The sequence below is a fragment of the Montipora foliosa genome, chromosome 6, assembly GCF_036669935.1.
Source record: "Montipora foliosa isolate CH-2021 chromosome 6, ASM3666993v2, whole genome shotgun sequence".
In the NCBI taxonomy this organism is placed as follows: Eukaryota; Metazoa; Cnidaria; class Anthozoa; order Scleractinia; family Acroporidae; genus Montipora; species Montipora foliosa.
In genome coordinates this window covers 5849541-5868983 of record NC_090874.1, presented here as the reverse complement: position 1 = coordinate 5868983, position 19443 = coordinate 5849541, and the positions used below count along the sequence as shown (strand labels likewise).

Genomic DNA, 19443 nt, shown 5'->3' with positions numbered 1-19443 from the left:
CGTATTCATTAATGGCGGCCAATTCATAATTTTTTTGTCGAAGTGCAAATTAGCCTACCAAGCCTCGATACCATAAAGTGAATTGAAAAGAATTCTTGCTCTAAAATGAGGCTTGGTAGGCTAATTTGCACGTGGACAAAAGAATTATAAATGTGACTGCCATTTATGAATAAGGTCTATGTCACTTACAGAGTCTGCCTTTATATCTTTAAGCTTTTTCCCAAGTAGCTCACTTTGTTTAACTTCTCCCAGCTAAGCAAACGTTCCAGAACTAGATTTAGAGAACAATGATCTAACTAGAGACTTGAGAACCGCTGTCAAGTGTTCATGCCTTCCCAAAGGCTAAAATTACTGATATAATGCTTAATGACTAAGGTTTTCTTGTGTTTTCTAGCCGACTGTCAATTTCCCGAAAAAAAAGAAAAAAACGCGTCTGTCCAGTTCCGTCTGTCAAATCTTGTTGTGTACTGTAACTTGGCTTAGGACAGACTATTTCTCGAAACATTGTCATAGCCACAAAAAGATAAACTAGTGTTAAATGGTCATACTGTCTTTGCGGTCACAAAAAAAAATTAAACAATGACAAAATTGGTTCCTTGGGGATAACTGGTGCTAGCTATCAACCACAAAGAGTTTCTTCTTCTTCTTTCTTCTTCTTCATCTCCATTATGTGACAGCTCCCATCAGCAACAGCCGAGAGATCAACATTAATGAAGATAGTTACTGTATTATTATTATTATCATTATTATTGTTACTATCAGTCCAATATTGCGTTAGTATCAGTCCAATAGTGATCAGTTAGTACCAGTCTAATAGTATCAGTCCAATATTGCGTTAGTACGATTGTGGATAAACTTGTCAATAATTTTTTCAGTATAAATTAACCCTTTCAGTCCTGAGAGTGTCACAAGAGTTTACTCCGAAAAGTTACTAAAGAGATATTAAGCATCACGTTTACTGCAAACGTCGGACTAAAATTTGCGTTTGGCCAAAATGAAAGAAACGTTCAATATGAGTTCATTTCTTTCCTGTTAGCAGCAGGTATCAAGTAACTTTTCAAAAGGGAGAGAAAAACTTGTTAGAATAAAATGAAAATGACAAGCAGTAGTCCACTGTTCTGTGTTTGCTGTTCCACGTAAACACAATGCTTAATTTCTCTTACCTTAACATCACTTCTTCCTCGGCATAAAAACCTACAATAGCTAAGAACCACACAAATCAAATCAAAGACTGAAAAATCAAACAAAAACAAAAACAAAAACGAAAAACACTTTTTAAGGTTCTTATGCCAAGGAAATAAGGGTGCTTCGTAATATGATTTTGAAATGTCCAAACAATGTTAACTACAACTAAAACAATAATTGATCAACAAAAATAACTTGTCAGAGAGATGTCTGTTTATGTAAAAAATGTACTCAGTGCCCATCCCGTGCAGTGGCAGACAACTTGAAAACATCACAGATGGAGTGCCAAGGGACACTGTGCAAGATAAACAGCCTACTACTGTATAAATAGAATCACGGCTTGCATGCATTATTAAGAGAGTACAACTCAATGCATAAATTATTATTCCTTCTAACCCTACACTGGGCAACAAAGAAGTAACTGAATGCAACAATCACTGTTACTAAAGGTTAGTTTCAAGAGTGAAGTATTCTTGGAAACTTATCAAGTAAAGAGGATCTTGAAGGCCGAAATCAAGAATGCGAGATTTAGTTAAGTTCTTCCAAACAGTTATTCAGATAAATTCAAGTAGGCAGCAATAGCTACGCTTTCCTATTTCAGTAGATAAAAAAGCAAATAAAAATTAACGCTAAAAAACCATTATAAAACAAATCAGCAATAAAATTCAAGCAAACGACTCAACAGTCTCCTTGATTATTCCAAGTGCTTCGCAAAGTTGGTCTTCTGTGATGACAAGGGTTGGAGTAAAGCGAATGATGTGATCATGAGTTGGTTTTGCAAGAAGTCCATTGTCCCTCAGTTTTAAACATACTTTCCATGCATTAAAATCTGCAAAAAAAATTTAAAGAACATAAAGCATAACCAGCACAACCACCTTCTATAAATATAATATTATCATCTGTTATTTCACCGACTGACTGCTGAGATTTTGCTGTCTAATGCCCAACGATTTTACTTGTCCACTAGGGGCCTCATAGGGCACTTGAGGAGTAATGGGTTAACACACAGGGTAAAGCTGATAGACTTTTTCATAAAAGATATCCAAACTGACTATTTTAAATTTTCTGTCACGTCCTTTCACCCCGGCATGAAAATGATAATTTTTTTCAATGAAACCCTTCCACCACGAAGCATTGTCACAGGATCTATACGGGGAAAAATGAAGAACAAAGCTGAGAGGTCTTCAATGCCACTGAAACATGACACTGTTCTTTTGGTCCTTACTCAAGCTTCAAAATGCCCTAGTATGAATCTTCCACCATAAAACAGAGCCATTTGCCTAAAATCCTTCTTTATTTGTTCCAAATTTCACTCCAATATAATTATTATATAAATTTAGCCAAGTCTAAACACAGAGCTCCTGGGTTATTTATAACTAACTGGGTTGCCACAACGCAATTCAGTCGAAACTTGCACCACACTTTTCTGATTTTCCCCCAAACCATAAGTTAACCTGGCTTCCGCCTGCAATCCAATCGAGACCCAGTACCTGGTCAGCAGTCAACTTCACAAAACAGCTGACTTTGATGAGCTCTAAACTTGAGCCTACGATATGGTCATGTGATACTGGTCACATTGACATACATTGTATGGTGACCAAAAACCAATTCTCAAACAGATGAGGTACCATATTTTCTTTCCCATGGTGCTTGCACAGAGCAAGACCTTTCAATAAAACTCTATAAAAAGTACTAAACAGACTAGGCTCAGAAGATTCCATTGGAGAGCAGCTGCAAGTGTTTCTAAAGCTCACCCTTCGTGTGATGGATTTCAATGGCATTCATAAGTCCTCTTCCCCTGACAGTCTTCACAACAGATGGATTAAGCTTCTTCAGCTCAGGAAGCATCATTTCTCCAAGTACGGCAGCACGTTCAGCCAGTTTCTCTTCCTCAAGAACCTATGAAAAACAAAGGTTCCCAAAAACACCATAACTTCTACAAAATGCAGCTGCTTAGTTACATCGTTACCTCATAGCTTCATACCCAAAGAAAGGCCAACACATTCTAAAAAATGGTCTAAAATCTCAACTGCAAAAAGATTTGTCACTCCCTAAAGATCCATTCTCACACACAGTCACCAAGTTTTTGACAAAAAGGTATTATGGTTCAATCAACCTCCTTTGACAAAATCAGCCAATTTCAAAGTCCAGTATTGCTTCAAAGCCCCAAAGATAAGGAATTTTTATAAAAAGAAGTGAATCTGTAAGCAAAATTTTGCCATTTGAGCATTGCTTTATTATTACAGTTTGCAATTTGAACTCAGCAACCTTGTTAACCCACTGACTAATTGCCAGATGATTTTACCAGTCAATGGTGAGTAGTTCAGGAGTCAATAGGTTAATACTAACACCTTGGGCCACAATAAAGTTGCCCAGTTTGAGAACAAGATGGCTAATTTTTCTTTCTTGTCAACCCTCACTCCAAAGCTTGAGGTGCAAAATGGTATAGTTTAGTTTCAACCCTTTCACTCTTGGAAGGGAGACTCAAGCCTGGTTTTCACTAGTGACACAACTACATGCTCAATTATTTCAAAGTGAAAATGCAGGGCTGTCAAATCTGAAAGTAGAAGGTTTATAACTAAAAGTAGGAGTTCATGAAAGCGAGCTTGGCTCACTTGACTGAGAAAGGAAAAAGGTTCTTACTAGGGCTTGCCTCCTCGGCACTGACGCCAGATTAATTAACTAGTCGTTCTCGATGAGAAGGGAAATGCTCGAGTAGGAGGAGACCTGATCAATGCAGGCAGCCCCAAAGAGGGGAGATTTTGTAAGACCAAACGCCTTGTAGTAGTCGATGGTGATGGTAGCCATTGACATAACATGCGACTGCCTTTATTCCAAACTCGACCGACAATGCGAAGAATCTGAAGCAAAATGTTTCTCAACCAGACAACAATAGTTTGAAGGCTCTGACAACTTTCAATAATATATCTAAGTCGATTCATAATGATACTTAAACAGGAAAATCCAGAGGAAAATCCGCCACTACACAAATCCGCCACAACTCAAAGAAACAAATATTATGGTTTTTTCCGCCATGTGATTAGCCGAGCATTCCTTAGGTGGCGCTCGGTGTCCGATGGCAATCCGAAGACTGTAACTCGACGGCCCGACGAAATGCCGAGTGTACCTCGGAACCCAATCCGCAAGGCATAGCATTTATAATCGGGCAAACTCAGGCATGCAATCTCGAGATTGCAAGCGTATCCTATTTAACTATAAAGATTGCCGAGTTCGCTGCCAGGTGAAGTGACACACTATGAGGAGAAATGGCACGCTAGTGAGTAAAATGTCATGGCAGCCATGTCCACTAGGTTAATATTTTTCTCATCTTAACGTTTCCTTTCTCAAATACTCAAATCTGTTCCGGTGGTTTCGTACCATGGTATACCATGTACCATGCAACATTGTTCACATGTCTTTTGGCACACACATCAGATCACACTTCTAGCATGCTGTTTTGCACAATGCTTTAGACAAAGGCTCTTGCGTCTGCTTGCGTTGTGTGAAAACAGGACACTTGCACAATGCAAGCTGTGATGTTCTTACAATGAAAAAGACCCATTCCAGATTCCAATCACAGTGCTGCACTGTGAGAGCGAACAGAGAACTAGTGAATCTTTGTCTCTGCGTTGTGTTATGGTTAATTTTCACTTCACTTGAATCTCTTGTGCTTGCGTCACTAGTGAAAAGCAGGCTTTACAGATTTTACTGTCTAACACCAGACGATTTTGCTCGCCAACTGGGGCTTCTTTAGGGGTGAATGTGTTAAGATATGATTTCTGCCTACCTTCAAAGCAGTGATAGCAACTTTACAACCAAGTGGATTGCCTCCATATGTTGACCCATGCTGGAAATTAAAAAGTCATTAGAATTTTCTATTGACTTGGGGGTGGTACCTACAGTACCACTCAAAAGTGAGTCACTACCCTCAAGTGTGAGCAAAAACTGTGGGCAAAACAGCTGGGCACAAACTATCTGAATTCACTTTATTTCATATGGCAATTCAACAATTCTCTAGTAAAAAACGATAGCCCACTTTCGATAGATTAAAATTCAGTTCTAAACAAAAGGCATCATCCAGAGGCTCTGGGGAATAAATACAAGGCTTCATATGAGTTGATTCCCCAGAGCCTCGAGAATATGCCTTTTGATTAGGAATGAATTTTGGGCTATCGGCATGATTTCTTTTTCGGTTTTAACAGTATTGAAATTTTGATTCATGTTTGATCACGCTCAACGAGAGCATTGTTTTATTGTTGAAATTTGCAAACGTTAGTGTCGCCGTAAGACTTTTATCAAAATTTATGCCAATCTTGCTGCTTCAGTGATTCTTGCGAGACAAGAAACAAGACCAGACTGGTTACTTACTTTTGAGCATTGCTGTATGATACCTGCACATCTTTCACTTCAGTAGGAGTTTTTTATATTTCTCTGTTGACATTTGTTTTGTGTTGATTTACAAAATACCTCTGAAACCTTTCTTCCTGTTCTGAGAATTTCAAACTGGTATGACTACCAAAATGAAGTCATATTGGTTTTGCAATAGTAGAGAGTAAAAAAATGCAGTTACTACGATTCTCAGTTGAGAATGACACTAGGGAAGTTTAGTGACAAAGTTTCAGCATTAAAGTTACCATGTTGTCAAGGGCAACTTCCTTTGTTTCCAAGAGTAACTTTTAGGGCCTTGACGTCACGAGCGAGCGATGAACCCGCCAAAATCTACAAATGGTAACAGTTAAATTCAATTTGGCGACCATTACCAGTTAAATGACGTCAAACCCTGAAAGTTACCCTTGGAAACGAAGCAAGTTGCCCTTGACAACATGGTAACTTTAACAATGAAACTTTGTCACCAAACTTCCCTAGTGTCATACTCAACTGAGAATCGTAGTAAAAGAAATGTGATTAATTCAATACCTGTCCGGGTTTGATAGTAAGCATAACTTCATCGTCACAAAGAACTGCTGAGACCTAAAAAAATGTATTTTTGTTAACTAAACACTTCACCTTCTTGCCTAATTTTCAAAAGGACAAGGTTTTTCTAGATAGACATTAAAATGTGAAGACAGAGTAGGACTGAGATATGATAAAAATTTGATTACACAGATTGAAGAATTGACTTTGTCTGTGTTAAAAGTGTGTTAAAAAGGTTTCTAAATGCATGGCTGCAATGTCTGGCCTTCATTCTGTAGGTTGCTGAGTCATACATCCTACTAAACAATTGCATTTTAACTATCTTTCTCGTACCTAGTGGAAAATGGGACATTTTGTAATAAAGCATGTAAGGGATCAGTTCGTCTGGCCCCTACCCTCTGACATCTTAATCATAGCTGTCCCCAGTGCACCCAGCATAGCTTTAAAGGTCACTGAACACACATGGTGCATCCTACCGTAATTTCCGGGCGATTACCTGCGCGGTAGATTACCCGCATCGGTCATTGTTTGCAATGACAAGAAAAAAATTTCAACAGATAACCCGCACCCAAAAACAAAAGATTCGTGAACTCACAAAGTTATCTGCACAAGCAATAACTTTGAGCTTATACTCTAACATCCGCGTTTAACACCGGGCATTTTGAATCAAAATAATTGTTCGTGGCTACACTTATCGTAAATGATTGAAGGGTGTATTTCTCATTCAGTCAAAAACTTCAACCATTGTTTTTGTTAACAAAATATCCTTTAGCGTGAAATTGGTAAGTTTTCACACCTATTGTTTTTTATCTTCCATTGAATGATACCGCTTGTAAAAATCTGTTCTAGAAAAAATTCGATATTTCAGGATCTATTGACTCTAAGAAATCACTTGAAACAGGAAAATACTCTCTACCTCAAAGCAGTGCTTGCTAGGAATATTTTACTGACGCGCCAAATGTTCTGGTGTTTTAAAATTTTGTCCGTGAATGTTTGTTTACACTCGTGCCGACAATCACCTCTTATTAGGGAGCTTTAGCAACGACAACGGCGACGGCAACAAGAACATCACAAATTTGCATATTTAGTCTAGGCAATAGCTTTGCACGCTTTGCATGTGCATTTTTCACTTTTGTCCATTTCTTTGCCAACGTCAGCAAAACAACAACGTAAAATAGCCAAGTTTGGGGTTTTATGGAGGACGCCAACAATTGAGGATAAATTTTAATTTTCTCCCCGAAATTAAGCGCCGCTCATAACGGTTTTATACCTGAGGGACTGCTACACCTTGTCATATTAAAAAGTTGGAATAGTCTTGAAGTGATTGCAATAAGGCGAAATTATGTTTTTAGATGGCGTTTTGGTTGCCGTTCCCATCATCGTTAAAAGCTTCCATTAATTATGCAGCAGCAGCGGCGCCATGAAATGATCATGTCGGCATCAGGTTCTTTAAAGCCTGCTGTTTCACATTTTTATTCTTTTGTTTTGAGTTTATTATTCCAGTTAGCAAATAATATTTTATTTTCAACTAAACAAAGAGAGAAGCTGTGAAATTAGCAAAGTAAGAAAGTAATATCACACGCATGATAAACGATTTTGATGGCAAACGATATTTGTTGACCTGTTTCAATTTGCATTGGTTTTCATCGAGAGCATTTAAGTTTGTTAGGCAATTAAAGCGGGATAAGTAGGGCAATATACAGTTTTCAGGAACAGTTTCATTCATGACTTTTATATTTTTTCCCTCTTACGGTTTTAAAACTATACCGGAATTATCACATTACCTGCACCTTCCTATAACCCTCACCAAGAACTGTTTGCGGAAAAATTAACACATTACCCGCAGGTAATCGCCGGGAAATTACAGTAATAGTGACCTCAAAGGCCAGATTTAAGGAAAATGTAGCAGATTGAATACACTACCTATAGGTTTCACTCTTTGTCCAAACAGAAAAATAGTCCAAAGTACAACTTACTGGATAAACACCACCTGACAATGCTTTTCCAAGAACTACAATATCTGGCCGCACATTTTCATGGTCAACCGCTAGACGCCTAGGGATAAGATAATAACAGTTACCTTATGGCTTAGAGCAGTTTTCAACGAGTGTTGAAAGTAATTAGTCAATTGCTTTGGTTTTGCATTACTTCACTCAGTGATTGGTTCAAAGTTCTTGCGCCCCTTTTTCAACCAATCAGAAGTGAAACCAAAAGCAATCGAAAAGCAATCGTGGCTTGTGCATGCACATTTTCCCGTGCTGTGTCTGCTACGTGCGATTACTTTAGAGTTTTGATTGGTGTACTGGATTGTCTCAGTGCTTTTTGATTGGCCAAAGTAATTACTTTGGTTTTGGTTTCACAACACTCGATTGAAACTCACTCTAATACAAGATTTAACGAACCACACTGATTACTACTTTGTTTTTGTTTAGATCATCCTGGTGTCAGAGAGAGTTCCTGAGAAGGAAAGACTGTTGCTGGGGATCAATGTTGTGACAATTTAACCACAAGTCCTTCCCAAATCAAGTTATCTGCATGATCCTGGCCTCTTTGCAACTGCTTAGGTCACTTCAATAATATATGTTTCACTTGGAAAGTCATCTCAGTACTTTGTACAAGAGTTACACATTCTGGGCCATTTTTATTGATGATTACCTTCCAGTTCTTCCAAGACCAGTCTGTACTTCATCAGCTATAAAAAGAACCTGTGAGCAAAAAATATAAATGCAGCAGTGGCTCAGACTTAAATCAGTGAAGACACTTTATATTGGACTTTGCTTTTATTTTGACCAAGTTTCATCAAAAACTGAAAATGTTTTGCATACATACATACATAATACTTAATCGACGACTCCCCACAGGGGTTTTTCTGGGCCAGTAAAAGACAATCAAAGAAATGACCCAAACAGGCCCCAGTTGTTCGAAGGGTGGATAGCGCAATGGATAGCATTATCCACCTTTTGAACGACCAAGGCCAGAACGACAACTGTCAAGAATCCCAACTGGCCAGAGGCAAAGCAGTTGCCTATTTACAAGTGCAAATGAGAAGTTGAGCCAGGGACTACAAGGATGACATCCAAACTGGCCATAAGGCCTCTACCCCCTCCCCATTAGTAAATCTGTATGTTTTGTTGAACATTGTGGAGATTTAGTAGGATAATAATTACCCTATTAAATCTCATGACCAATCGTTTGTCATCCTGTGAGCAGATTTTGACAGCTGATAAGAGACTCCATGAGGTCTGGCTTTCTGCCCTTTGATTGCACGATCAAATTACACGAAAACAACGGCTGATTTGTCAGGTAACGCATCAAATGAAGGGGATACCCCTGCTTTTTTTAGGATTTGGAGGATAAAGGGAGTTTTTATGGTTTTCCTCTAAGAAGAGGGGATACTTGTGATAGCAATTTTGATTTAGATGGTGGCAATGAAAACGGTGGCAACCAAGGCGAGAACAATTACACCGATGCTGGAGAAGAAGCTTGCTGGATATGACCAGCTCAATAATATTCAAGTTCCAGATTTCATGGTAGCCACTGGCCTTTACTTTCTTTTAGATAATCGTAATGAATTAGATATTTTTCTTAGTTTTCGTAAGAGATCATCTGTGGGAATTAGTGGTAACCAGAAACATAGGTATGCCTATCAAAAGCTCTTGAATACCCTCCAACCGCATTGCCTGTTTTCATGAAATAAGCCACACAGAAATTAAAGGCCTTTATAGCTATTAACATAATTATGGGCATTGATAAGCTCCCAATGAATTACAATTTTTTTTGTCCTAAAATAAACTGAGAATTTGAAGAAATTGGGAATTGCCTTCAATACATCTGCAAATTGTGTCAAAACGATCATGCATTTATATTTTGCAAATGCGTGAATACCTCCACCGATTTTCTATGTTGTCTTTCTTGTGTTTTTGTGAGTTATCTTTCAGTGAAAGTCTTTGAAGTGCTCAGAGCACTTTTCTACACAATTTGATCTTGTTTGTTCTGTTACGAAACATGAAAGTTATCAATTAATTCAATGAATTTTGCAGTTTTGTGTATTTCAAAAAGTAGAAAACTTGTGGTGAAATTTTGTTTCAGCAGCTGTGGTGTATAATTCTTGCACTTATACCTGCAAGAAAACAAGGTGATTGGCATAAATTTCGAACAATTTTTGTCCACTGAGTGATTTGACTCAACTGCACAAGGCATATTTTCAGTGGTAATATATATTTTTTCAAGCACTTTGTTAGTTGGTGATAAACAATTTTCTTGACACCTTAAAGTGTGCTGCTTCAAAAAGCCTACCTCTACATTTTTAGTTGAGCCTCAGGACGTGTTCTCGATCACTTTTTAGAATTATTTTTGCATCATCTGGAAGTTCACTGTTGCCTCTTCTGTTGAACTTAATTCTAAAACTCAATCTCTTGTGTACACTTACTGTGCATATGGTTTATTTTTAGCGCTCACATACCACCGTAATTTACATGCACTGTACGTCATGTCGGGTGATCAATATCGGTCAAGTGAGGCATCCCAACAAAGTCAATGGGTTAAATGAGTGGTCAGAACTGGTCTTGAAGCCCAAGATCTCCAAGTCTCAAGGCAAGTGCCCCACTGCTTCCTCTGAAAGTGAATTAGACACTAAATTTACATTTATTAAAGGCTTACACTGTATTTGGAACACAGCTCTCTCACGCCTTTCAGATATCCATCATCAGGGATCTTCACTCCAGCTTCTCCCTGAATGGGTTCCACCATGAATGCACAGGTGTTTGGGTCACTGATGGCTTGCTAGAAACACAATAACTGTAACTCAGTAAAATGGATTGCAAAATATTGAAAAAAAGAGCTCTTAAGCCTAACAGAATGCTGCTTGTGACTGATGTGGATGACTTCAGCTCAGGTTCCAAGTGTCCCTCACAAACAAATGTCTTTCTTCGAAGAACAATCACCTAGCTAGATGATAAAACTCCACCAAGGTATAACGATACTTAAAAATTACTCCATGAGCCCACGTTGAATACAAAACGGTAAATGGACAACGAGGGGCATAGTGCCCAGTTGGCTGTTACCACTCTTGTATCCAACAAGGGCAAATGGAATAATTGTTTTAAATTCTCAACCTTTGATTTTGCTACATTTTATTTATTTTAAGAAACGACCAGAAAATGATTTTACGCTGAGCGATATTTGGCGCATTCCTTTCCATATAAGGTCAAATGCAGGTATAATAGCTGGTAACCGCGATTCAGTGAACCAAAGAAAAAGCTAGAATTGCATTATCCAAGGTTGAGAATTTAATAATCATGGTTATGTCACCTACTATCATTTATGTACCAACCAGAGATCTATTGGCTGTCGAAACAAAGGATTCTTTTGTTCTGTGGTTGCAGATTTTAAATAACAAAAGCATTGTTTATAATCAGTTAAGTCTCCAATTCCTGAGTTCAAGTTTTGCTAGAAGCTAGCAAGTATTTTATTATCAAAAGGAAAAACTGAAATGTTGAGAAGGTACAGTTGTTCTCCAAGGTAAGGACAGGAGTTATCACATTTGACGCTTTGTGGTCAACAATTTTCCAGGGGGAGGGAGGCTTAGAAGCAAGACAATTCATTAATTAGTTAAGGAATTTCTGATCTGTGATTCTTATATCCCAAGGAAAAAATTATTCGCAAGTTTTAGTTTTAGTACTTGTCTCCTGTAAAGTACAGCGATTGCGCGGAAACGTTTTCCTTTCATCCCAACAAGGAAAAGGTTCATATGTTGAGATTACACGTGGCACACGTACAGTCCATCTCCCGCCATTACAAAGCAAACAACACTAACCTCTAACGCAACCAAATCATTAAAGGGAACGAGTTCAAATCCAGGCATAAATGGTCCGTACTCCCCAAAACAATCTGGATCAGATGAAGAAGAAACAGCAGCAAGAGTACGTCCCCAGAAATTTTCCTCGGCGAAAACAATTTTTGCCTTGTCTTTTGGGATCCCTTTCACCTGATATCCCCATTTTCGTGCCAACTTGCATGCCGTTTCTCCCCCTTCAACGCCCGTGTTCATCGGCAAAAGCTTGTCGTAGCCAAATAACTTCGAAGCATATTCTTCAAATTCACCCAAAACATCGTTGTAAAAGGCTCTGGACGTTAGAGTCAGGATTTCAGCTTGTTCTTGCAGCACTCTCACAATTCTAGGATGACAATGTCCTTGATTGACCGCCGAATACGCAGCGAGAAAGTCGAAGTATCGCTTTCCCGTCACATCCCAAACGAACGGACCTTTCCCTTTGCACAAAGCAGCCGGCAACGGGTGATAGTTGTGAGCACCGTAAGTATCTTCGCGCTTGAAGATTTCTTGTGGAGTCAACTCATTTACAGTTGCAGCGGCGGGCGTCGACAACTGCCTCGCGCACTGGAATCGACGAAGGAGATTTATACGAACGCAAAGACGAATCATTCTCATTAAAACGCGATTAATAGGTTAAAAAAGAAAGTCTACATCAAGAAAACTAAACATCGTGGATAAGAATGATTATTAAAATGCAGTTTTAACGTTATTTAAGTCGCATCACGTCGACTGTGGGAACGCAAACCCGTTCCCATCTCAACTCCAGCGACCCATGCAAAAGAAGAGACCGTAGATAAGCTAGGCGGACTCTATAAAGATAGTGTTTTACCATATATGGAGTGACTTCGTCACATATTTAAGGGGGTACACCTTGGTAACTCTTTGTTCCAAGCCCTGCGTAGCTGGCGGCTCTTTTTCGAGCGGCGCAAGAAGGCTGGGCTCTTCCTTTTTCCCACGGGGAAAACCGTTCGAGTTCTCTTGCGTTCCGCAACAACAGAACCGCCAACTACGCAGGCTAGTTAAAGGTGTATAAATGCGAGAATTAGTCTAAGAGTGATTACCTTGGAAGAAAGGCCAGTTTAAAGAAAAATTCATTACATTCTTGAGTTTCGAAGCAAGCAACCGTGGACAATTTTCCTGTCGGTGTACGTTGGATCAGTGGCTTGATCTGATCGGCGTTATTTCAAGTTGAGAAACTAAATATTTTAAGCAAGAGCCGATACAACGTAGATTTGATTTTTAGTGATGTACTATATTTCGGCTGGCCAAACCAGCCTTCTTCAGGTACAATGAGAGTTTACATTGAATTGCTTCTATGTACATATATATATATATATATATATATATATATGGTAAATGGATGTTGACGTAATACTGGAAAAAATGTGATAAAACATGGCAGTTACAAAGATTTTGAATTCAAATACTAAGAGTCACGGAAAAATAACGGAAATCACTAAAATAATAAACTGAAATCTAATACGTTTCTTCGCGGATATTAAGACCGTTGGGATCAATTGTCCTGCCTTTTAAAATTAAAAAAGCTTCCCTGGCCTTACGGATCGAGTCTCTGTTAGAAAATATTCTTGCAGGGCCGTGGCCAGGGAAGGGGCCGGGTGGGAGAGTCCCATGTCCCTACACTTTTGTTTCCCAAAAAAAGTAAGAATCATACAAGTATGAAATGTTGGAAGCAGAATTTCTTCTTTCAGTTCCTGAAGTTTGAAGTGACAACAAGATGTCAGTAATTCTGGATAGAATCATTAATCCTGATAAACTTCAATTACAGTACCATTTCCCCAGAACATATTTTCACTTCTTTTATTCGGTGAAACAAAACTGCGGACAAAAAACAGATAAAAAATTAAAACAAACGAGAAATATGACAAATTTATATTAAATGTGTCAAATCGTCTTAACATGCATGCGACTCACTGTCTTCATTACTGAATTCGTCCTTGGAACATGATCCAAAGTCAGCCGTGCCCTTTCAAAAACCCCGAAAATCAATGCAGCAGTCACTGTTATCCTGGTTAATTAATTTAATTTAATTAACGAATTCGCCCAAAAGCAGGTAATTATACAAAGTCCCCTACTAGGTAAATTACCCGACCCAACCCCTAAAAGAGAAAAGATACAAAGCTACCCACTTACAAGCACTCCTTGCTACATGTTGCTACAAAAAAAGACAACTTTATAAGAAACAAACTACATAAATATTGTAAATACAAAAAAAAATATGATTGAAACGTTTCAACATGTACAACTAGTAAATATGTTCAGACGACGACACTTAGGACCAACTAACTTGTAAGAGCGAATACGGTCGTCTTGGTTGAAAACAATAGTGAGTCTTTTATAGAAAAAGGACTAAAGTTTCTTCTTAAATGATTCTACCAAGCTTTCAGATTTAATATACTCTGGAATTGCATTCCACAAATTAGAAATGCGTACAAATTACGAGTCACGAAACAAGGAGGTTCTAGCAAAATTATTCTTTAGAAGGAGACCTGACGAGCCACGACGGGAACGCCCAGTACAAAATTCAACTAAATCATCAAGATTTAAGTTAATTAGACCAGCTTACACTTTAAGACTTTGAACGACAATATCTAAGTATTCTAGCCAGTAATTCATAGGCAACAGATTAAGTTTAAGTAGACGCTCCTTATAGGAGAGTTCAAAGTTTTTACAGATGAAACGAGTTGCTCTCCTTTGAATGTTCTCGACCTCAATCATTGGAGATTGAGGGGCCCAGAGTTGAGAAGCGTAGCCCAGATTCAATCGAACCAACGATACATAGAGCAGCCTTAGTGCATCTTTGTTGAGGTCTCCAGTGCACTTCCTTTTTATGAATCCCAGCATTCGATTAGCCTTAGCAACAACGGCAGAGATGTGATCTGACCACTTTAAGTCGTATGTGATGACAACACCAAGGTCTTTAGCAGTTTGGACGACTTCTAGTTGTGATCCCGTAAGGTGATACCATCTGACGGAGCTATTTCTTTTCCTTGAGATTTTTAGATTTAAGCATTTGGAGGGTTAGAAGAAAATCTCATTCGTCGTAGACCATTCTGAAAGAGCGTTTAGTCACTACTAGCATCTTTTATTACTCTAAAACATTTAGAGTCATCATCGGCAAACATCGCCAGTTTAGAGTGCCTGATTACATTCGGGAGGTCATTGACGTATATTAGAAATAACGAAGGCCCCAGCAAAGATCCTTGCGGAACACCCGATTTTACAGGATTCCAGTTGGAGTAGGAACCATTAATAACAACTCGTTGCATACGACAGCTAAGGTAACTATCAAACCATGCAAGTAATGGGCAGCAAGTAATGTAGCAGCCTTTTTGTGACAAACCGAGTCGAATGCTTAAGCAAAGTCCAGTAATATCAAATCGGTTTCTAATCCAGCATGCAAATGTTTACCAATTTCTTGGTACACCAAAAGAAGTTGGGCAACACATGATCTGCCACTTTGGAAGCCATACTGAAGGTATTGGCAACAACATGTTCCTGAATTTTAGATATAACAGGTAGCAGTGAGATTGGTCGGTAGTTGCAGACGTCATCACGTTTGTCACGTTGTGAACTGGAGTTACATTGGCGTACTTCCACTTGCTAAGACACAAGCCGTGGCTTAACCCAAAGTTGATAAACGCTGTTAAGGAAGGAGCCAAAACCTCCGCGCACTCCTTTAAGATAATATTAGGTAAACCGTCAAGTCCGACTAATTTGCTTACATTAATGGATTAAAGGAGACACGTCACCTCTTTCACAGATACTTGAATCAGATCAAGAGTCTCAGTTAATGAATCCAAAGGAACAAGCTCCTCCGCAATATCGCTACAACCAATGTGTAGATGGACTGAAAGTACTTAGAAAAGGCGTTGGAGCGTGCAAGATCGTTGGAAAGGACGTCCGTACCATGATAGTATATTTTATCAGAGATCGGTTTCCTTTTGTTTTTGAAGGAGAAGAAAGACCAAAATCTAGGACCCCTGGCAAACATCAAGGATGAGAATGTAGAAAAGTCTTGCAAGTTATGCAGAAATGCCAGAGAGGAGTTCTGAGAGCGGCCAGGATTATGCTTCCGTTGAGTCTATTGAAGCAGTTGATTCCCACGGTTACCTTCACTTTGAGATAGACAAAATCAGTCAAGAAATCATTTCCTTCTACGTCCTATGGCCACAGGAATAGGTACTTCCAGTCGGGGTGCTTTAATCGCCACCCGTGGCTGCACTACAGTGAAAGTATGGATGGTGTGTTTTGCCAATTAAGTCTACATATGCCTCTAAGGCAACTCAGACTGTAACAGTAGCGTCCATATACGCACGTACGCTCGCGCGTACAGCTCGAACCCGGGAATCCTTATTCTATGGAGGCCTTAATTTTTTTAAAGTCATTATAAAATAGGACCAAGTTTTTTAAATTTTAAATTAAACTGGTGCCTCTGTGTGTGGGTATTTCCAGTATCTTTTCATTAACCCATGCAGGCCTGGCCAAACGGATCCAACATTCTTGAATCCAACATTGCTGGACGCTGTTGAAAAGTGTCGAACGACAACGAGGTGGCCAAACGAATGCAACGTGTTAGATCCAGCATTTTGGACTCAAGGGTCTGGAACCAAAATCTACCCAGAGTCCTTAGAAAACAAACTCTCGCGATCTTGGCGTTTTCAAGTTACCTTTAAAATTGTCAATAGAGTCACTTTCTCTGATGATAGCAAGAGGACGGCTGTTCCAGAATCTGGGAACTGCAACAGCAAATGCGCGGTCTTGAAAGGTCTTGCACCAGGTGTGAGGAACCTTGATAAGACCAAGGGCGTCACTTCGCAGGTAGTCCCTTCCCGGGGTCTTGCATTGACTTGCAAATGATCCTGCAGAGGCATTAGCGCCATGCCCCTGAGAGCTTTGAACACAAGAAGGGCTATCTGTTTGAAGAGAGATTGCTCAAGCTTTTGTCGCTCAGATATTGAAGACTTTGCTCGTTCACCATTCTGTGGCTTGAACTGACGTGGCAACGGGCGAAACAGATGCAACGAATAAACCATCACCATGGATAGCGATAGCGCAGCGCTCGCGCGCGTGCAACACTGTTAAATGTGATGGCTAAACGAATGCAACACTGTTGTTCACACCTTAGAACAAAAAAAAAAACGTTGGATGGTGTTGAAGACGATGCTTTATGGAAATGAAACTTCGTTCAACAACTTCCAACATCATGCAACATAGTGGCCAAACGAGTGCAACATGTCGGATTCAACAATGTTGGATGATGTTGCACTAACATGTTGGACCCGTTTGGCATTTCCGAGACCCTTAATTTAAAAAATTTCTGGAGGAGCATGCCCTCAGACCTCCCTAGTTGGGAGCGCCTTTGGCGCTTGAAACATTATTCGTGTGCGTACACCTTCAAAATCTCACGGCACGCCCTTGAGACAGTCTAGTATATGGGTTCCTGGGGCATGTTTCTCGAAAGTCCCGATAACTTTTCGGGCCCGAAAAGCCAGTCGTCAAACTGCAATCTGCTTCGTTTGAAAAGCTAATCCTTTAACACGTTTTTGATGTAGGAAAAACAAAGAGGATTGCGAAGTTTGATGGCTTAGAACCTCGGCGTTGCGAAGATATAAAGGGAATTGTGGCACCCGAAAGAGGCCCCAAAAGTTTCGGGACTTTTGAGAAACAGGCCACTGGTATAGTGACTAAATATTTACCATGACTCATACAGATGAAACATGGTTTCAAAATTCAGACACATCCCTTGTTTTGTTTCATAATTTTTTCAATATCCAGTTGTTTGCTGAGGCATTGTTGGAAATACCAATGAATTGACTCTGTACAACTGTTGTATGTGCTCCATTGAGCAAGACAGTCGATGGTTTTTTGTAACTCCCGTTAGACTTTAATTGGGAATACCAGAATTAAGTGTAGTTCCAATAAGGAATCCATGGAAATAAGTATTCATGCTTTGTAATCACGTGTAATTTTTTAAATAAGCCTCTTTTAAAAATGATTGAAATGTACTGTGCTTTTGTTTAAGTTTTCATGATGATCTATCAAAAGTTTGAAATTTTAAGTGCCAAAATTCTGGGAAATGCACTTTCTGGCGTGTCGTTCTCAAATCTTTTCGAAGAACGGGCTTACACCCCGAACCCAAAACCCCCAAATTTAAAAAAAAAAACAAGTTGCTTAAACTCTCTGTGCCCCCTCAGTTTTTCCGGGCCTGGGGCACGTTTCTCGAAAGTCCCGAAACTTTACGGGCTATTTTTGGGTGCCACCATTCCCTTTTTATCTCAAGAACGGACAGGATTTCCCTTAGGTAATTTTTTAATTTCACATTATTATTATTATGATTATTATTATGATTATGATTATGATTATGATTATGATTATGATTATGATTATGATTATTATTATTATTATTATTAGTATTATTATTATTAAAGATTAAAACCGACTATGAACATATACATGCGCTTACAGTTACTACCAGTGATGTGGATTCGTAACACTGAGATTGTTTCATATTGTTGCAACTGAACAGTCACACATGATTTGTCAAGCTACCCTGGTTTGAGGACATAAAGACATAAGGTAGTTGACAATGGATGGGTATCTTCACCTTTTCACCCTTTGACGCCCGAACCGTCTAGACTTAGTATTTTACTTTGTCTAACGCCAGACAATTTTACTTGTCAATGGGGAACCCCTGGGAGTCAATGGATTAAACCACATCTGTGGATTATGCCGGAACAAAGATGTTCTCTATCGCAATTTTGGTGACCCAATTTTCATGTAGAAACCTTGTGTGATGAACCTTTACTTCTTAAATTTGCAACTTACATGTACATTCACTACTCTTCAAACTAGAATAGCATCATGACTTGTCTAGCCAGAATAAATTTTTCAACTTAATACTACAGCGTCTCTGACAATTCAAAACAAATTGCTTTCTATTGTTTGAGATGGCGGTAGGTATAAGTCAACCTTTAAAGTCAATAAAAAATACATCCCACTGGCTATTCCAAACAGTAAAAATATAAAATAATTATATCACCAGGCCTTTTAAATTCTGTATCAGACTTTCCTAAATTTGCAAATTATTATATTCAATATTAAAATTAAACACTACAAGAAACTAGTTTATCCAACATTTTACTAATACTAAGTCCAAGCACGAAACACTCTATCTTTTGCACCCTTGTTGAGGGAGCAGATTTCAGTAACTGTTATAAGTCAAACTGGATGCTTGAACCCTTTCAACCAGGCAATGATTATACAATTATTCCAGGCAGGGTCAATATAAAGGGAATTATTATAAACTGCTGTGAGGACAAGATGCAAGCCAGCGAGCCATATTGCAAGCCATGGCTGCAAGTCGTGCAAGTCAACATGGCAATCCATGCAAGTCAACATATGAGTCACATTTTAAAATGGGTGCTTAGACTTGAAAACTGTTTATCTGAAATGGGTTTTTAGACTTAAATGCGAAATTTGCATGGCTCGCA

General features: G+C 38.9%; 1 protein-coding gene across 1 annotated transcript; it reads right to left on the bottom strand.

Annotated features, from left to right (window-relative positions):
* Window positions 1–657: 657 nt before the first annotated feature.
* Window positions 658–12718, bottom strand: LOC138006473 (ornithine aminotransferase, mitochondrial-like). Its single transcript, XM_068852813.1, has 8 exons — window positions 11915–12718; window positions 10759–10881; window positions 8755–8804; window positions 8076–8154; window positions 6103–6156; window positions 4973–5032; window positions 2940–3084; window positions 658–2014 (listed from the first exon to the last, which is right to left on the bottom strand). Exons 1-8 carry the CDS (start codon window positions 12545–12547, stop codon window positions 1851–1853), a joined length of 1308 nt encoding a protein of 435 aa, XP_068708914.1. The 5' UTR covers window positions 12548–12718; the 3' UTR covers window positions 658–1850.
* Window positions 12719–19443: the final 6725 nt, after the last annotated feature.